At 42.8% G+C, this 17,659-nt stretch overlaps 1 protein-coding gene across 1 annotated transcript in view; it reads left to right on the forward strand.

The window, feature by feature from the left end:
* LOC121613864 (gamma-aminobutyric acid receptor subunit pi) overlaps positions 1–11,880 on the forward strand; it is a 31,630-nt gene extending 19,750 nt beyond the window's left edge. The window contains exons 3-9 of the mRNA XM_041947549.1: positions 842–909; positions 1,585–1,802; positions 4,077–4,159; positions 7,956–8,093; positions 8,182–8,334; positions 11,096–11,286; positions 11,515–11,880. Of these exons, the coding sequence (XP_041803483.1) occupies positions 842–909; positions 1,585–1,802; positions 4,077–4,159; positions 7,956–8,093; positions 8,182–8,334; positions 11,096–11,286; positions 11,515–11,880 (1,217 nt within the window). The remainder of the gene's footprint in view (positions 1–841; positions 910–1,584; positions 1,803–4,076; positions 4,160–7,955; positions 8,094–8,181; positions 8,335–11,095; positions 11,287–11,514) is intronic.
* Positions 11,881–17,659: the final 5,779 nt, after the last annotated feature.

Genomic DNA, 17,659 nt, shown 5'->3' on the forward strand with positions numbered 1-17,659 from the left:
GGTCGCGACAGTTCGTGTTGTGTAAAGAGTGGAAGCAGAGGGAAAGCTAGCCTGGCTCTGTCAGGTTACAACAGCCGGCTACCAGCTGTTTGTGTTCTGTTTTTGCTCTTCATTTTATGTAGAGATTAAACAAATGAGATGCATTTTAATTAGTGATCATTAGAGATGCAGATTTTATTACCTCTGGACAGAGCTAGGCTAGCCCCTTCCCCCTGTTTCCAGTCTTTATATTAAGCTAAGCTAACTGACTGCTAGTGGCAGCCTCATATTCTCGGCACAGAGCCCGGTGAAACTATTGGCCAAATGTCATCATTTTAAAAGTCTTTCGAATTTTTGGAAACGTTTCCTGTCATCGCAAAACTACAGTGGGCACGCACAAAGACACATCTGCAGTATCTGCAATATGACAACAGGCTCATTAATCTCCCTCAATGAAATGAAGATTGATAAGTCAGAGTAAAGCGGAATGGGAAGATGAAACATGGGAGAGCAGCAAAATTACCCTCTTTGATGGTGAATCAGGGATAGCTAACTCCCTCAAGGAGGTTCAGACTCGACAGACTGCATCTGTTGATGTGCCAGCAATGTGGGGTCTTTTTAAATATGCTGTCCTTCAATAACCTTTCATTATACAAGACTATGCTCTATTATACAACCTTATATCCATATGCCTCCTCAGTATACCCTCTTATGTCATATGATTCAGCCACATGAACGCATTAACACTTAAAAACACACTAAAACATAAGTACGTATTCAAATGATGGGGATTATACACTGTGTGAACATACAATAGGTGACCGATCCTGAAGTTCATTATTGGTTTCTTCTTTGTCTCTAGATGGTCCTGTGACGGTGGGTATGAGCCTGGACATTGCCAGCATTGACACCATCTCAGAGATCAACATGGTAAGACAGTATTTTTACGCCCCCTCAAGTCAAAACCCTTTTGACGTCATAGGGGTCAAGGGTCAACACCTATAACGTAAATTATTTACAGAAGGGTCATAATCAATCAGAGCTGAAATGACTAGTCAATTAATCGTTTATTGGTTAGATAATCACTGTTCCAAATATGAATATGTGACAGCTGTCTGTGTTTCCTATGACAGTAGACTGAATGTCTTTGTGTCACCCAATTTGAAGATATTAACGTTTTCTGACATTTTACAGACCAAACAATCGGTAGATGAATCAATAAGGTGCTTTTGGAGCTGTATAATAATAATGGCACACATATGTACAGTAGCAATAGTGAATGCTTTAGCCGCCTCGTCCTCCAATTCAGGAGAGCGGGACACAACCAAACCTGATCTCCATATGTTTAGCGTGGTAAAAATCTGATGAGACATCCTGACTTGAAGCAGTGCGGTGGATTACTGTTGCTTCAGGCACAGAAGGGCTTAGGGACCTGAAGCCATCAATAACCAACAATGTAAAAGAAGCCACAAGCTGACTAATGAAATACGAGCACACTGGAGGGGCTTGCTTTGCAAAACCTCACTTGTTTGTCAGCATATTATTGACATACTTGTTAAAACACTCTATTAGCTCTATTGTGACCTTTGAGCCCCAATCCTGCAGGACTACACCGCCACCATATTCCTCCGTCAGCGCTGGACGGATGAGCGCTTGGTGTTTGAGGGCAACAAGAGCCTGAGCCTCGACGGGAGGCTGGTGGAGCTGCTCTGGGTCCCCGACACCTTTATCGTGGACTCCAAGAAGTCCTTCCTCCATGACATCACGGTGGAGAACAGGCTGATCCGCATCTTCCCCAACGGGACCGTCCTTTACGCGCTGAGGTGGGATAACGAACAAGCTTGCTGAATTATTGCATGTTGTGTTTGTTTTTTTCCTGCTCCGAGACAATGAAAAGTAGGCCAGGGAATGGAAGAGATTGGTTAGGGGAGGAAGTGGGTTGAATTTGAGAAAATGTGATTGCAAAGCAGGGACTTGTGTCAATTCTATTACTCGAGTATTGGATTGCATGAGTACGGGAGCAGGTGATCTGTCAATAGAAAGACCTGTGGGCTATCAAAGCAACACGAGTCCCCTCAGCATCTTCTCGGCATTTATTGCACCGTGTGCAAGGGCTTAACATGTGACAGGCTCTTGGCAAGCTTCTGAAACGTGCTTTGGCTCTTTGATTAGACACTGGGCCAAGCAGACAGGTTATAGATAGAAAGGTTATAGATGATCCAGCAAGTGAATTTGTTCAGCTCCTTTAAGCCTGTGATGATGGGATTTAGGCATCCCACTGTTTTTATGTCGCACGCTTTAACCTCAGCCTGTCTATGGATTGTATAAGAGCTGTCCATGGTCCTGATTTGACTCCGCTCACTCAGTGCTTCCGTGCCTCGATCTGTGGCGCTGAGCTTCTTTTCACGCATGCAGTTTAGTTGTGGCTACACATGTTCTGGCTGCACAATGAAAGAGGGAAAAAAATCACATGGGAGTCCTTCTCACTGTTCCCGCTAATGGCGACTTCGTAGCTGTGCTGTTCGTGGGTGTCATGTTATCGTAAATTGGATTGTGTATTCAAGCTTGGGTCAGTCTGGCCTCACAGACAACATGTCTCTAAAGATTTGTCTTCGAGTTTTTTATTTTTAACAAGTGTATGACATTGTGACTGCATTTGTTAATTTATGTTGTTCTGAATGTGTGTGTGTATCATAGTCTTCATAGGCCACACAGAGGATTGCATAGTTCCTGGGCTTTACCCTGACAGAGGCAACGTGGAGGCGGCTAGCGCTTCACAGTCAGAGAGCAGGACTAGTGAGAGCAAAACAAGCCAGAAAAGATAGTCAGTAGAGGGTTGGCCACTTCAGGGAATTGCAGCTGTGAAGAAGGACAGAGTGGAGTAAGAAATGTGAGGTGTCGAAGGAAAGGGACAGCTGTGGTAAATGTTTCAATGCTGTGCCGGAGGGGATACATGAGAAAGCACTGAGGTGATCGGAGCTAAAGCTTGAGCAGTAATGAGGGGAGATTCAATTACTGCATGCTGCTTTTCTGGCTGGTGTATGGTATATATTTGTGATGAAAAATATAAAGAAATCCAAATTTCAGCGCAGTAAACCCTTGAGATGGCCATCCGAGGAAGGCTTGTGTAAATTGTCGCTGCAGTCAAGGTGCATGGCAGGCTGCCCAGGTGGTTATTCTGAGAGCCCGACTCCATTTTCCCATTTATAAGTCAATGTGCAGCAATATCATTGTCCCCTTCACTATGAATGCACATCAGAAACTAACGACCCTTAACTTTCACCGATGAGTCCAAAGAATCTTCGAGCAAAATAGGATTTTGTATAAAAAAACCTCAAAGTTACTTTTGGCAAAATGAGCGAGATTCTCAGGTGCTGAGTGCAGCGACTCCTCAGTGCTGTGGATATGGACAACAGTAATATCAATAGCCGGCAGAAGGCCTCCAGAGATTTTGTGTCATGGCTGCATCACATCAATCATCAAGCTTCATAAACACCCTGTCATGAGTCAGACTGCTCATCATTAGTGGCACTGGACATTTCCTTGACTCAATATATTGATGCTTTCAAGAGGAGAGCTTAACGAAGACTCCCTACAGTCGTGTTGACCCTGAATATAAGATAAGATACACTGTGGTAGCCATTAAAAGGTGTACTGGCAAGTCTAAATCCTGTTCATTTGTTGTTTCTGTGCTTTTTATTCATGGACTCATTTCACAGCAACATGTGAGCAACACTAAGGAACGGTTATGCATGGTATTCCAAAATTGCATCATTCTTAAGCCCCTAAAGCTACATTTATAATGTGAGAGGTTTTCATACATACTGGCCCAGATTTACAGCGTGGCTGCAATTCAATGAAAAGATGTCATCCTTAACCAGCCGTCTCCATGTGCCATAGAGGGCTCAATTCATATATTTCATATATACCAAAAACCAGGTCTGCTTATTCCCTCAGCACAACTTCAATCAGAGAGCAAAGAAATAAATCTGCTCTGAACCAACACCTGGTACGAGTTGCGACCACTGTGCTCGAACCTACTGCCAAAATAACATTTACCCCTATTACCCAACAGTAACAACGTTTTGGTTTTTCAGGATTACCACCACCGTGGCTTGCAACATGGATCTGACCAAATACCCCATGGACAAGCAGACCTGCACACTACAACTGGAGAGCTGTAAGGACGCTTCATTCTTAATAAAGAAAATGTGAACTGTGCAGCTTGAAGCTGTGGCAGAGAGTTGGTGGGTGGGCGGGATGTCAAATGAATCTCATCAAACCAAAGGATCAAACAGATCACTTCCTCTCATCTTCTAAACTGCTGGTGTGTGTGTGTGTGTGTGCGTACGCCTGCATGCTTATGTCACACAGCAGACAGACATTGCAGGGGCAACTCTGGTCACGATGGAGTATTCTTCTGTGCGTTTATGTTGTCTCTCATAAACGACTGTTATGAAAACAGAGACGAAGCTGGAAGGTACCTCATGTGAAAACTGCTTTGGAAATGTGCCAACAGCTACCTTCTTGTTAGACGAGGAGATCAATAGCACTCTTACGTCTGTCCGTTGAGTATGGAGCTGGAGGCAGAAGACCATTAGCTTTGCTTATCCTTTACATTTAAAGCAGGGGTGGACAGCTGGCCCAGTTCACTCAGAAGCTGAAAAATTTGCCTACTTCACCTTGAAATCTCACTCAGTAACATGTTGCATCGTGTTGGTTTACTCATACAAGAACAGAAATGCAATAGTTAAATTGGTTTTATTGGGGGGGTATGTGCAGCCAATATGTCTTGATGATGATGCAAACCACTGGATGACACAGAGAGGATGCAACATGTTGATCAGTGAACTTTGGAGTTGCTGGCACAGAGCCAGGTTAGCTTTTTCCCCTGCTTCCAGGCTTTTTGCTAAGCTAAGCTTATCATTTCCTGGCTCTTGTGCCATAGCTAAAGGTACCCTGTGGAGGTTTTCTAGCATCTATGGAGAATTATGTTTATGAGCTGGCCTCCCGTTGCACACGTGCGGCAGTGTTTTGGTGAGAAACCAAACAGTGCAGTTAATGCTTATAACGCACAGGCGTGAGAGAGACATCAACCTCAGCGGATTTTCAAAAGTGTTGAACCACTCCTCTACTGATCCAGATACGCTTTTCATAGCAGTCATTTTCCCTAAAGCCTTCATATTTTAGTGTCGGTCCTGTTGCTGATACCAAGCCCACCTAATTTTACAAATCCTTTACACTCATATTAATAATATCCTACAAATGCAAACCTCTGCCAGCAGGCTTACAACACTGTTTGTTTGTTAAGAGTTGTGAAATTTGTCAGCATTTTCCTGAAATACGAGGTGTGATTTGCCTAATTTTAACACAGTTTAAATGCTTTCAAGTGAAATGTGCTGGCAGCATGCTTAGAATTAAAGCTAATTGTTATTAAGATCAAATAACATGACAAGATGGATATTTTGACTTTGCGAGAGGTGGAGGGAAGAAAAAGCGTCTCACTCCTCTCTCACCCCCCCCTGCTCATCTGCCTCCTTTGCTTTCCAGCTTGCCTTTGCTCCATGCTATTAAATGACAGCCAGCCAGGCTAAGCTAAGTCTGATCCCTGCCAGAAGCCCACCAGGACCTCAGTGCCAAATAAAACATTTACCGGCAGCTCCAGTCCCACTTAGCAGACAAAAAGACATCTGGAGGTTAAAGTTAGGTAACTGAGAGGATGATGGATCCTTCCTCTGCTGCTTCAATAATTCCAGGCTAAATATCTGCATTTCTCTCTCTCTCTCTCTCTTTCTGTCTCTTTTCTTACAATCTCTCTCTCATCCTGCTGCTGTATCTCTGCTGTTTTCTCTCTGCCTGTCTCTCCGTTCCTCCTCTCCTTCCATCTCTATCTCCCTCTTGCTCCATCTCTCTGTCTCTTTATAAAGATGTATATTCAAGGATTTATTTCTTTTAATGCTGTGCCAAAAGTGGATCCTTTGCACAGGGGGAAGGTTTAAAGAGTGCGACGTTGTGGGAGGGTATTTAGATCGGGATTGCGGTAAAATATTTAGTGCGTTCTGACGGCAGACTCTGAAGATAGGCGCAGTCTTTTGTGAGCTTAGCTTTAATTGTATTTGGCGGTTTGTGGATGTGGCTTCTTGTTTTCAAGGGGCCACAGGCCACTGGAAGGTTGAATGTTACTGTTTCCATGCTGTTGCACAGTATGTCACTCCCCATTTGTGTCTCTAACTTGTACAGTAATGTCAGGGCTTTAGGTCAGGAAAATAATGAGATCTTCTTGAAAGATAATTACAATGACAGAGAAAATGGTGGATTTACAGGACCTGTGAGCATCTAAGTCACCGCTGCCCTTCATTAGGGTACTATGCTCCCAGCATCATGGCTCACACTGGTCAATAATACGTAGCTCTACATGGCTTTAAATGGGGAGCGGAACATTAATTAGCATTTCATGTGCAACAGACCACAGAGGTGCATCCCAGCTTCAGCCAGCCTCACTTCCTCTTTTTTTTTCTTATTCTCTTGCTCCCTCTGCAGATAAATTAGAAAAATACACCAAAGAGGTTTTTAATCGCACCTCTTTGTCCTCAGCAAATAAGAGTCACACTGGGTTTTATTAATTGATATTATTACAGTTACATGGTACTATCAAGAGCACTACCACACTTAACCGTGGCATCTTTGACCATATTAATTTTGCATGCCTCCTTGTTCCCAGTTTTATTTGGGTTATCAAGGCTCTCCGGGGCCCAGTGTAATATGCATGATTAGTCTGTTATGGTACAGGGCAAGTGTTAAGCTCTTCATCAGGACTTTTTTTTACTGCCCCCATGAACAAGTGAATGAACACCACAAATGCATTCCTGTTAGTCGGGCCTGTCGGATCTCTGTGTGTCAAACTATGTTAGACTGAATAATGGGGGAATATTGTTTCCGCTGCGGCTGTAATTACACACATGAAACATTAACATCGTCTTTTAAAGTCGGGTTGTCGTAGTTACACGTTATGTCAGATTCATGTGCTGTTTGAGTGTCGGACGTGTAGACCTCACCCACATGCTTCTTGGGGGTGAGATGAAGTCTTAAACTAGCCTTTCAGAAGTGTTTTCACATTCCCTTTGGTTCTTGCCAAATGTTTCTCATGCGCTGATATTTAGCATCAGAGGGAATTTACCACCCACTATGGACTGCAATCCCAAACAACTCAACCCTAAGAGGATCAGACTTTAGCATAGCTTGAGCAATTATCATTCCCAGCTGTTGCCACCATGGCAACTTTGGATTGTACTAAAAACTACTAATGTACTGTTTCTGTATCATCATCATCACCCAACCACAATAATTAGGAATTAGCTTTCTAGGCTAATGTCTAATGCACTCATATTTCCATCTGCACAAGCAACAAAACTCCATAGTTACAGCGAACGTGTTAGCAGCGCCGATATACAAGTAGACACTGAACAGACATGGAGCAACATTCATTTGTAATTGTGGCCACATGGCAAGCACAGGTCAGATATTCACTCTCCTTTTAGTTCCTGGTCTACTCCTATGGGACATATCTGACTGTTCAACTGCTGCCTGCTCCACATATTCAGCTAGTCGCTAACTTTGTCTACTGCTAGGTGCTGGTTAGTGTACAGTGGGGTAATCAGAGCGTTTTATTTATTTATTTTTTTTTGCCTGCTGCAGCTAGAAACAAGGTGAATGAGAGCGATAAGTCTGAACTACACACCAGCAGTAATGTTGCAGGCCATAAAACCAAAACAATAATTCAGCAAAGACAGTCGAGCCAAAAACTGGCCATGTGTAGACTGTAGGGGAGCTAAAGAATTGGGTGATAATTCTCTACAGGTGACACATTACACATACTTGCTTGGTCCATCGTTAATAGAAAAATATTGACTAATGCAGCCTAACTTATTTTCTGTAATCGTCCAAAGAAAGTAATTTTCATTTCTTTTTTCCTACAGGGGGTTACAACATCAATGATGTCATGTTCTACTGGACCAGAGGAAATGAGTCCGTCAGTGGTTTAGACACTCTACAGCTGGCTCAGTACACAGTAGAGGACCACTACACATCTGTTTCAGAGGCCGTTTACGAAACTGGTAAGTTCTTCAGGGTAGGATTTCTGATCCACACCATGTTTTTCCTTCTATCAAATACATTGACAATCTTTCGTCCCTTTTCTCAAAGGCAATTACCCGAAGCTAGTCTTCCACTTTGAGCTGAAGAGGAGCATTCTGTACTTCATCCTGGAGACTTACGTCCCCTCCAGCCTGCTTGTTGTCCTCTCGTGGGTTTCGTTCTGGATCTCCCTGTCCTCTGTTCCAGCACGTATTTGTATAGGTATGAGGCAAAGCAATCTCGAATGTGAAATGTGAGCAAATGTCGGATACTTTTACATTGCACCATATCCAGGTACTGAGTGTCATCTTAGGTGCTGTGTACTGTTGTTAGGAGATAAAGAATTTTTCATCATCAGGAGTATGTTTACTCCTACGCAGACATAAGAGACTTTTACTCTGCTTTAGTGAGCACAAATGTTGTTTTTGCTTTGATTTTAGAGGGCTGGGGGTTCAAGAGAGCATCTGCGACACTGGTGTTATCAAGTGGGAACATCAAAACATAGATGTTGCATTGAGTTAGATCCACCACTACTGCAGGGGGGCTCTGAGAATACTAAGTTCTTAAAAGGAAACAAAACTACAAGATTTTCCACTACATGGCACACCGGAGGTGTCAGTGCAGATTATCTCGATTGTCTTTGCTTGTTTCTTGTGTTGTTACCAAAGTTAACAAATCCCATGAAAAGACCAAAACCCAGCAATGAATTTATCCTATTTAACAAATATTGCCTGTATCGAAATCCCTTAATGAAGTTTATTAGTCTGTGACATATTCATTTAAAGATATCCTTACATGTAATTTTAAGGTAGTAAGAGTTTAACCTTCAAAAACTCAGCCAATCTCCTTCATTAATACTGTGTGTGTGTGGTTTGATGAGATTTGATTCAATTCTACAATTATTTTACAAGTATTAGTTTTACTTTTAGTGAATAACATTGGACAATGATAGCATATGACTATGAGTCACGAATCTGGATAGAGAAATTGTGAACTAACCACTTTGTAAACTCTCCTCTTGCCTGCTCTGCTACCAGGCAGGTTGTGGTTTTCAATGTAAACACAGTGAATGTCGAGAAAAGCTGGAGGGGAGTAACATCAGTTCTCATCCTGACCGCATAGACAAGCAAGACCACCTCAGTGTCCATCTCTGCATTCATCTCAATATTGGCAACCACATGGATCTTCTCTGGATGACTTTTGTGCCCGCATCAGTTTCTAACAGGATATCAGGAACTGTAATGTCCTTTGTTACACCGAAACTTGGCAAAATTTCTAGGTGGTGAAACCTCTTCCACTCTCATCCTTAAAACCTGAGCACCCCAGGACTGCTCTTTGAGCCCCCTGCTGTACTCACATGATATAAGCAAGTTTGTTGATGACACAGCTGTTGTGGGCCTGACGATAGATGAATATTGAAAAGGCCTCTCCGACAGAATTGGTGGATCTGACCCGCTGGTGTCAGGACAACAACCTACTCCTGAACAGTAAGATAAAGGTGTAAGGAAGAAGCTATGCCCCCCATAAATTTCAGTGGGTCCTCGGTGAAGAGGGCGGGTGGCTTCAAGCTTCAGCATAATGACTCAGTGGTGAGAAGGCAAGGGGAGACTGTGTCACCTTAGAAAGTTGAGGAAATTCCAGGTATCCCCTCAAATACTGAGGAATTTCTGCTCCTGTACCACTGAGAGTGTCCTGATGGGGAACGTCACTGCCTGTTATGGAAACAGCGCCGAGCTTGACAGTAAGGCCAAGGACCTGAACAAAAATAGGTGGGGCTCTCAAGCATATTAACTCCTGGTGCTGCAAGAATAATATTAAGAGAATCTCATGGATCAAAACCACCTGGATAAAGGCCTTGTCTCCCTGCTGAGGTCGGGAAGAAGGTATTGGATACACCAGGCCAGCACTGAGAGGCTGAGGAGGAGCTTCCACCCTCAGACCACTATGATCCTATTCATGTTCTGTTTGAACTCATTTTACTACACAACTGCAGGAACTGGTGTATTTAAATTTCACCGTATCTGTATGATTACAAATCATTGGTCTCCCAGTCCCAACCTTCTAGCCCTCTTGCAAGGCACACATCATAACACTCATTACACATGACCCCACCCAACCCCTGAATTTGTGCTTCACTTCACTCCCTTTGGGCCACAGATTCAGATCTTTGCTCTTTAAAAAAGCGTGCTCCAGTAAGAGCTTTGTGCCCTCTGTGATCACTGCCCTGAACAAACTATAAAAATAAAACTCAAATGTGTGAAGGAGAAATGTTGTATTTGGTCTACTCGTGCCCCTCAAGGAAACCTGTCTGGAGACTTCGATGTCTTAATGCAGGAAGGTTTATTGATGCTTGGCCGAGGAGAACAGAGAGATTATCACCACAGTGTGAACACCGCCTGATGCCACCTCAATTCTGCGGGATGCTTCCTGTGAGCAGTCCTTTATCCTAGCTGGGAGCGCTAGATCTAGTTCATGCCCAATTATGGTCATGTGTGATCAATTGATTGGCTCTCCATTCCTTAAAAAAAGCTCATGTCGCAAGCATCTTCAAGTCGCCATCAACACATTCCTCTAACAGGAGACAGTCTGTCCCGCAATGTCTGGAGGACAGCACAGCTTATCACCCATGCCCTTGGTCGCCTCAGCAATGGGGCTTCTCTCCCTATCCGAAGGGTGCCAGTCAACCCAACAGCTGCATTGTTCTCCAGCAGAGCAAATCAGACCTCTCCCTTCACCTGGAACATGAGCTGGCCTGAAGACAACCCCTTTACCTGACCACAACCCCAAGGCCCCCACTAGGAGACAGCCAAGTGACAGAAAATTCCATCAGAAAATGGACTAATGTTCTTATGACTTTATTGTGTTCCTTGTGGCTATGTTTTTGTTTTTTGATTGATTGATGTTCCCTATAGGATATACAAATTCAGAGTCTTTAAAGGTCAATCAAAGACTCCATAATTCACCTGTGTGTTTCTTGTGCCAGGAGTGACCACAGTACTGACCATGACCACTCTGATGATGGGGGCCCGGACATCACTACCCAATGCCAACTGCTTCATCAAGGCCATTGATGTTTACCTGGGCATCTGCTTCAGCTTTATCTTCGGAGCGCTCATTGAGTACGCTGTTGCCCACTTCTGCACCCTCACTCACGCTGATGCACACATGCTCATGGTGAGACCCTCCTGGATATACTGTGTTATGGTAAATTGTTGTGGTCACAGTCATTGTCTTCTTGATGGTGGTCATCGTCATTGTCATCATCACCATCATTATCATCATCATCATCATCATGAGCACTTTGGGGGGTGAGTTGAACAAGCGCTACACGCTCTCAAATTCAGAATTGTCATGTTTCTGTTTCCATTCAAAATTCTTTCTTTGGATCTCGCTCTCCTGCAGTACGCCCACCACATGCACGACTTCGACGACGAAAGGAACGGCATAGTCACCACCATCTCCAGTCACTCCAACAGGGCCAAGAGACGCAAGGAGCCGGCCGCTAGTCCTACCCCAGCTTCCGCCACCCTAGAACTCACTGTCAGCCCATCCAGCCCCTCGGGCAGTGAGCCTGAACCCGAGGCGTCACCTCCGGAGCCCACCAACTGGTGCTTCACTGCTTTGTCCATCCTCCGCAAAATTTTCAACTCCATATTTTGCTGTCATGTGGAGAACCCCCACCACATAGACAACTACTCCAGAGTCACCTTCCCCCTCTCTTTTGTCATGGTTAACCTGCTCTACTGGATATATTATCTGTACTTTTAGCATTCACATGTGTCCCAGAGAGTGTGAGACAGACAGTGTATGTAGACAAGAGGTGTATTTTACTGTATGTATGTACAGTAAGTGTTATTTAGGTGTGTTTTGAGATGAGTAAAAATTTCTACATCTGGATTCATGAGCGAAGTAGCATACTCATGTAGGGTTGTTTTCGGGAAAAGTAATGCTCATGATTACAGCTCCATTTTTAGATTTTAATGTGTACTTGAGTTGGTTTTGTTAAAAAAAAGAACAGGCAGACCTGACATTGAGTGGGTGAGATTTGATCAATTCTGATAGACCGTTAGATGAAATGAACATTGCAAACAGGAAGAAACTGGCCAGTCTGCATTATTTTTTGCTGTAGCGTATTCATTTGAAGTGCATCGCCGCGCAGGTTGTTGCTGTCTGACTCACAGAAGATGGAGCTGTAATTTCAGGCTTTATGACAACTTGCTAGCATTGCAGAGGGACAGCAAATGCCTGTTCTACTTCTATGTTGTGATGGATTGATCACTGGTACTTCACAACCTCATTTTCCATTTTCTGCATGCGGGTACAACAGTTAGAGAGAAATAAGAAAGTAATGGATGGGAGAAGAAGGATGAAAAAGAGAGAGGAGGGAGCTGGAGAGATAACAAGGAAATTGTTTTAAAAACTGTAGATCAGCCTCTCAAGGATGATCATTCCCCCCTTGCAGCTGAAATCTCTCTCTTCTTCTGTGTCCTTCTGTGAGATATTTTTACTTCACAGAGCAGTGCTGTCTCTCGTTGCCTGCATTTACTCCTTTCATTGACATTATAAATGTAGTGGCCTTTGATCCCTTCAGTTGTATTCTGGAAGTCTAGCCAACATGAATAGTATTATGGCACTTGTCATCACACAAATCTGTTCTGCAGTTTCACAAGTAAGGCTGCCTATGAAACACTGAGAAACTACAAAATGTTGAATATTAAATTAAATGGCTGACATGATGAAATAAATAATTATATGAATAAATAGAGTGAAATATTTAAATAAATTCTGAAAGAATTAATTAAATTATGTCCTTATTATTACAATTGAATTTAATCACTTCATCAGTTCTGTTATGGATTTGTCTTTATTTTAGAATTTCATTTTTCAAACCTACATTTTTATTTCATGAGGGCATCTCCTCCCCGGCGACACTCTCTTTATTTCATGTCACTTTTTATTTCATAATTTCATAATGCTACCCTTCCTTTAGCAGGGCTTAACAACTGCTAACGTTACCAAATTTTGACCAGCTAGCTCCTATTAGCTTGCGACACTGCAAAAGTCATTCTGAATCAGCTAGCTAGCTAAGCAAAGACACAGTAGCCAACCTCTCCTTTTATTTGGCTGGATTATTCACTTGGCATCAAACTGAGCAGTCGCTTTTAGCAGCGTTAGCTAGCAGGCTAAATCAGCTTTACCTTGTGCCCTGTGAAAAGCGGAAAGAGTCTTTCTCTTTGGTTCCTCGTGCTCGCCAAGAGGAGCTAGCTAGCTGGCTTGCTAGCAACACAGCTGTGGGTGGGCCTGCCATGAGAGTCATGCGATTGGTGGAAAGGTGAATGGTGCTGAGTGACATTATGAAATTAAAAAGTGACATTACATCAAGGTATTACACAGAAAGATGCTGTTATGAAATAAAAACAACTTGGAAAGGAACATTTTGTAATAGCTATTTCTATTTATTGGTCCACTTGGTCCAATTTCACTTTATTTATCCATTTGCTTATTTCATTGTGTTTAATTAATTGATTTAATATTGAACACTTTGGGATTTCATACTAATTGGGCTGGTGTGATGTAATATAATGGTATTGATATACAGGACGGCAGCACCTGGACAGACAGGTATGTAATAGTGATGTGCAGCACTCCAGGTGTTGCTGGTGGTGTTTCTCAGTATGCTTTTGTAATACATAAAGCAGTAGTCAGACTTAGATGTGTTAGACATTGTAGAGTGATTTGAACATGAATGCAATTGCCAAAATATTTCAACAGGGTGTCATCACCTGTGCATTATCCATGTGGAAAAATGCCTGGATGTGCTATGCTTGAGGTATCACTCCTCTCCTCAGTTTTCCAGGCTGTGTGAGTATTGGGTGTTTCAGTTCAGGTGATACAGTTTGTTTGCCAGCAGTGACGTGAACCAAAGAACCAAAGATTCTGATTTGATTTTACTGTTCTTCATGGCTTCCCTTTAGTTCCTCAACTGGGAGATTTTAAGTGCATTTTCAGATGTTAATTCGTTGTTATTCCGTTTGTTGTTGATGGGGTGACTCTGGAACAGCATGCAGTCAGCGAGCAGACGGACATTACACTTCACATTTCAGATAGAAAAATGGATTTAGTTTAACAACAGAGATGCATGCTTATTTATTGCTGTATTCAATATTGCTGTGACATACTCTCAGTCATTACATTACATTTTTAAGAACTACCATTCAATGTGTAGTAAACACAATGCAAGCTAAATTTGTCTGTATCTGTTTATGTTTAATTGCCTTTTAGACTGTTTATGTTCATATTTTTGCTGCATTGCCTCTCATGTTTTAATCTATTTTTGAATATGTCATCAACTACCAAACTTTTTGATTGCTCTCCTTGCCTGATGATAATAGAGAAGTAGGATTTGCTTTTGTTTCTGTTCTTCCTGCATGGTTATCAAGTGTAGCTTTTGTTTCTCCTGCTTTGCTTCATTTTGTTTTGGTTTGATATGATGGAGAAGAATCATCATGAATGCTCAGCTGAGGCCAGAGGATCACATCTGTATCTGTGACTGCTAATGATGCAACTTTGATTTGGGCTCTCGTCAGGGGCCAGAAGTGCAGGATGGCCAACCTTCTGTTCTCACTTACGTTCTTTGAACCTTATTCTTCAAAAGGATGAGTGATCAGCGACAGTGTTCGTTTGCCTCCGACGGAGCTGCGTGCGCTCTCACAAGTCGGCGAGCGCTGGTCCATTGAAAGGGTTAACGTGATAAAACACAGACTGTCAAGTTTTATACAATAAAGCACCACGGCCGTAGTTTTGATAGTTATCTTCTCAGTGTATATTACAAGAAATGAATGCCAATATGGAGCCAAAGAACCACAAGAGCAAACATTCAAGCTTTCCCGTGCGTGTGGATGCAAATAGAACGTTTCATCACCCAATGATGAACTTAATCCATACACAAGGCTTAAGAGTATCAGCTGTCCTGTGGCTCCATGGCCACGCCTGGATTACGAGTGAATAATGTGAATGGACAGCATTGTGGATGGGTAGAAATATCCAAGAAGGGTGAGGATACACTGCGGGAACAAAGGTATTAAGCAGAATATTATGGGCAGCTTTGCCAGGACATATTTGCAGCAACTTTTCAGCGACACTTGGCAACAGAAAAATGGAAAATGACGACCACGGACTGCCCTTTTTTTTCCCTGTTGTGGGACATGTCAAACAATGCCTCAAGGTGACGTTGGCTACCGACGGCACAGTTCCCAGGACATCTTCATGTGAAATGCATTTACAGTATATACTGTAGAACCACGTTAATATAGGCATCAGTTTGCTTAACCATTGTAAATAAATAGTAACACTATGCATGTTTATTTGGTGTATGAATATGAATGATAGCAATAAAACAGGTTTAAAGTGTGTATCGTTGACACTCTTTATACATTTGACTTATCACATTATTGGAGCTTTAGTCTGAATTAATAATGAGTTGGAATTCCCTGCAGCTGCATTTTCTCTGAGTCAGCAGAATACAGAGTGGGGGACGATCTGAGATCATCACACAGTGCGCGCGCACACACACACACACACACACGCACACGCGCACACAGGAAGGACTGATTCTTTATAGCTGCTTGTGTTTCTGGATGGTCTGGCTGACTATATACAGGCATGTGTACAGTTCAGTGCATTCATTAAGCTGTGCTGTGAGTTCCAACACAACAAGCAGTAAAAAAAAAAAAGTAAAGTAAAGTTACTCTTACTTCCATGCATAACAAATGAATACAATATATGAAAACACTACTACTACTAATAATAATAATACATTTTATTTGTTAAAAGCGCCTTTCAGGACACTCAAGGACACTTTACATCACAAGAAATATCAAACAACAATACGATAAAACACAATAAAATAAAATAAACAAGTGATAAAACAAATTAGTGTGCTACCTCGACTTATATAACGAATACATGAACAGGAACATGTGAGACTAGGGATGCACGATAACTATCGATAACAGGAAATTATGACGTCATTCCGATAAGTCCGATATCATGACGAACAGCCCCGATAATATATGTGTTTTTGTCAGCATGGCAGTGCCTCGCTCCCACTGTGAGACCCGAATGGCCTGCAGTGAATGCTGCGTTCATGTGACATTGGCATAATCAGAAAACATCTCTCTCACTGGGAAAAATCAAGAATACCCCCTCATGCCAGAAAACAACTCGTTAACTCGGTCATAATTTTGCTAGTTGCTGACTTGAATTAACATTCGCAGTATTTCTTCACATGTTACACACAAAAAATAGAAACATGAACTTAAATAGGCCGAAAGAACGACTGGCAAACGAGGTAACGGGGGAATGTACGTTACACCGTGAATGCAGCATGCGGTACAGCGTGATTATGAAATCAGAGTTCAGACTTCTTCAAAGTTTCCGAAAGAGACAGTTCGCTAGTTATTCGTAACAAATGATCCAAGCGGGTTCCACTAGGAGCGAGAAATGGCACAAGCATTAATACCTGATCAGTCACCTGAAACATAACCACCGTTTTGACGGAGTTTGGAAAGCGCATGAGGACGCCCGGCCTGCTAAAGACGCTAACGTTAGCAAGCCAGCTGCAAAGAAGCCACCGGGACTTACGCGTCGGCGAGGCTTTCGAAAAGTCCTAGAAATTTGCCAAAGATGACCCACGGGCTCAGGTTATTGAAGATTTAATCATGGACGTGATGGTGCTTGACTTACTATGAACTGCCCTTCTTCAGTTTGTTTACATAGATACGTCTAAGTAAGGGATCATGTATCTTCCTTCAGGACGACACAGAAGCCCGACGCGACGCTTCTCCGTAGGAAACTGCTCACTATACGTTATCCCGCTTAGGACACGGCTTACTACTAAAGCATTCAATAGTGTGACACAAAATACTGATTAAAACATATTTTATTGATTTAAAATGAGTCTACTCTCGCCTGTCATCGCTCTCACTGCGCAGCGGCTCTGAAAGTAAACACGTACGTTGCCTAGCAACCGCCTCTCACTGTGCGCAGGCCGGCAGGAAATTTCTTTACAGATATTCAGCGAAATCATGTCAAATGTGGAGAAGTGGCGGGATAACCCAGACCCGAGAGAGACGTAGCTGGAGACAGAGTTTGGTTTACCGCTATTTTTTCGAACTGATGGATAAAAGTCCTGCATCAGTGTCTGACGAGGACACCAACACGACTCACTGTCTGACGTCACCGATGTCAGCAGTAAGACTTCCTGTTGCTTCACGAGGAAAGGTCAAAGAGCCGAGGGACAGACACAGGTTGACAGAAGGTGTCGATGGTGAAGTTTCAGAGCGCTGGGCTGCCGCCATGGAAACAACTGAAACATCTCAGCAGATGTTTGATGACTAATAAATGTGGTTCAAAAGTTCATGTTCCCCTCAAGATGAATATTAATAAGTGAATTGATCCTTTTCATCAGCGCCACCATCAGGTCAGTGTTTTAGTGCTCATAAACCAAAGTGCTAGGGAGCAAATACCTGCAGAAATAAAGATACTC

The sequence above is a fragment of the Chelmon rostratus genome, chromosome 11, assembly GCF_017976325.1.
Source record: "Chelmon rostratus isolate fCheRos1 chromosome 11, fCheRos1.pri, whole genome shotgun sequence".
Lineage (NCBI taxonomy): Eukaryota > Metazoa > Chordata > Actinopteri > Chaetodontiformes > Chaetodontidae > Chelmon > Chelmon rostratus.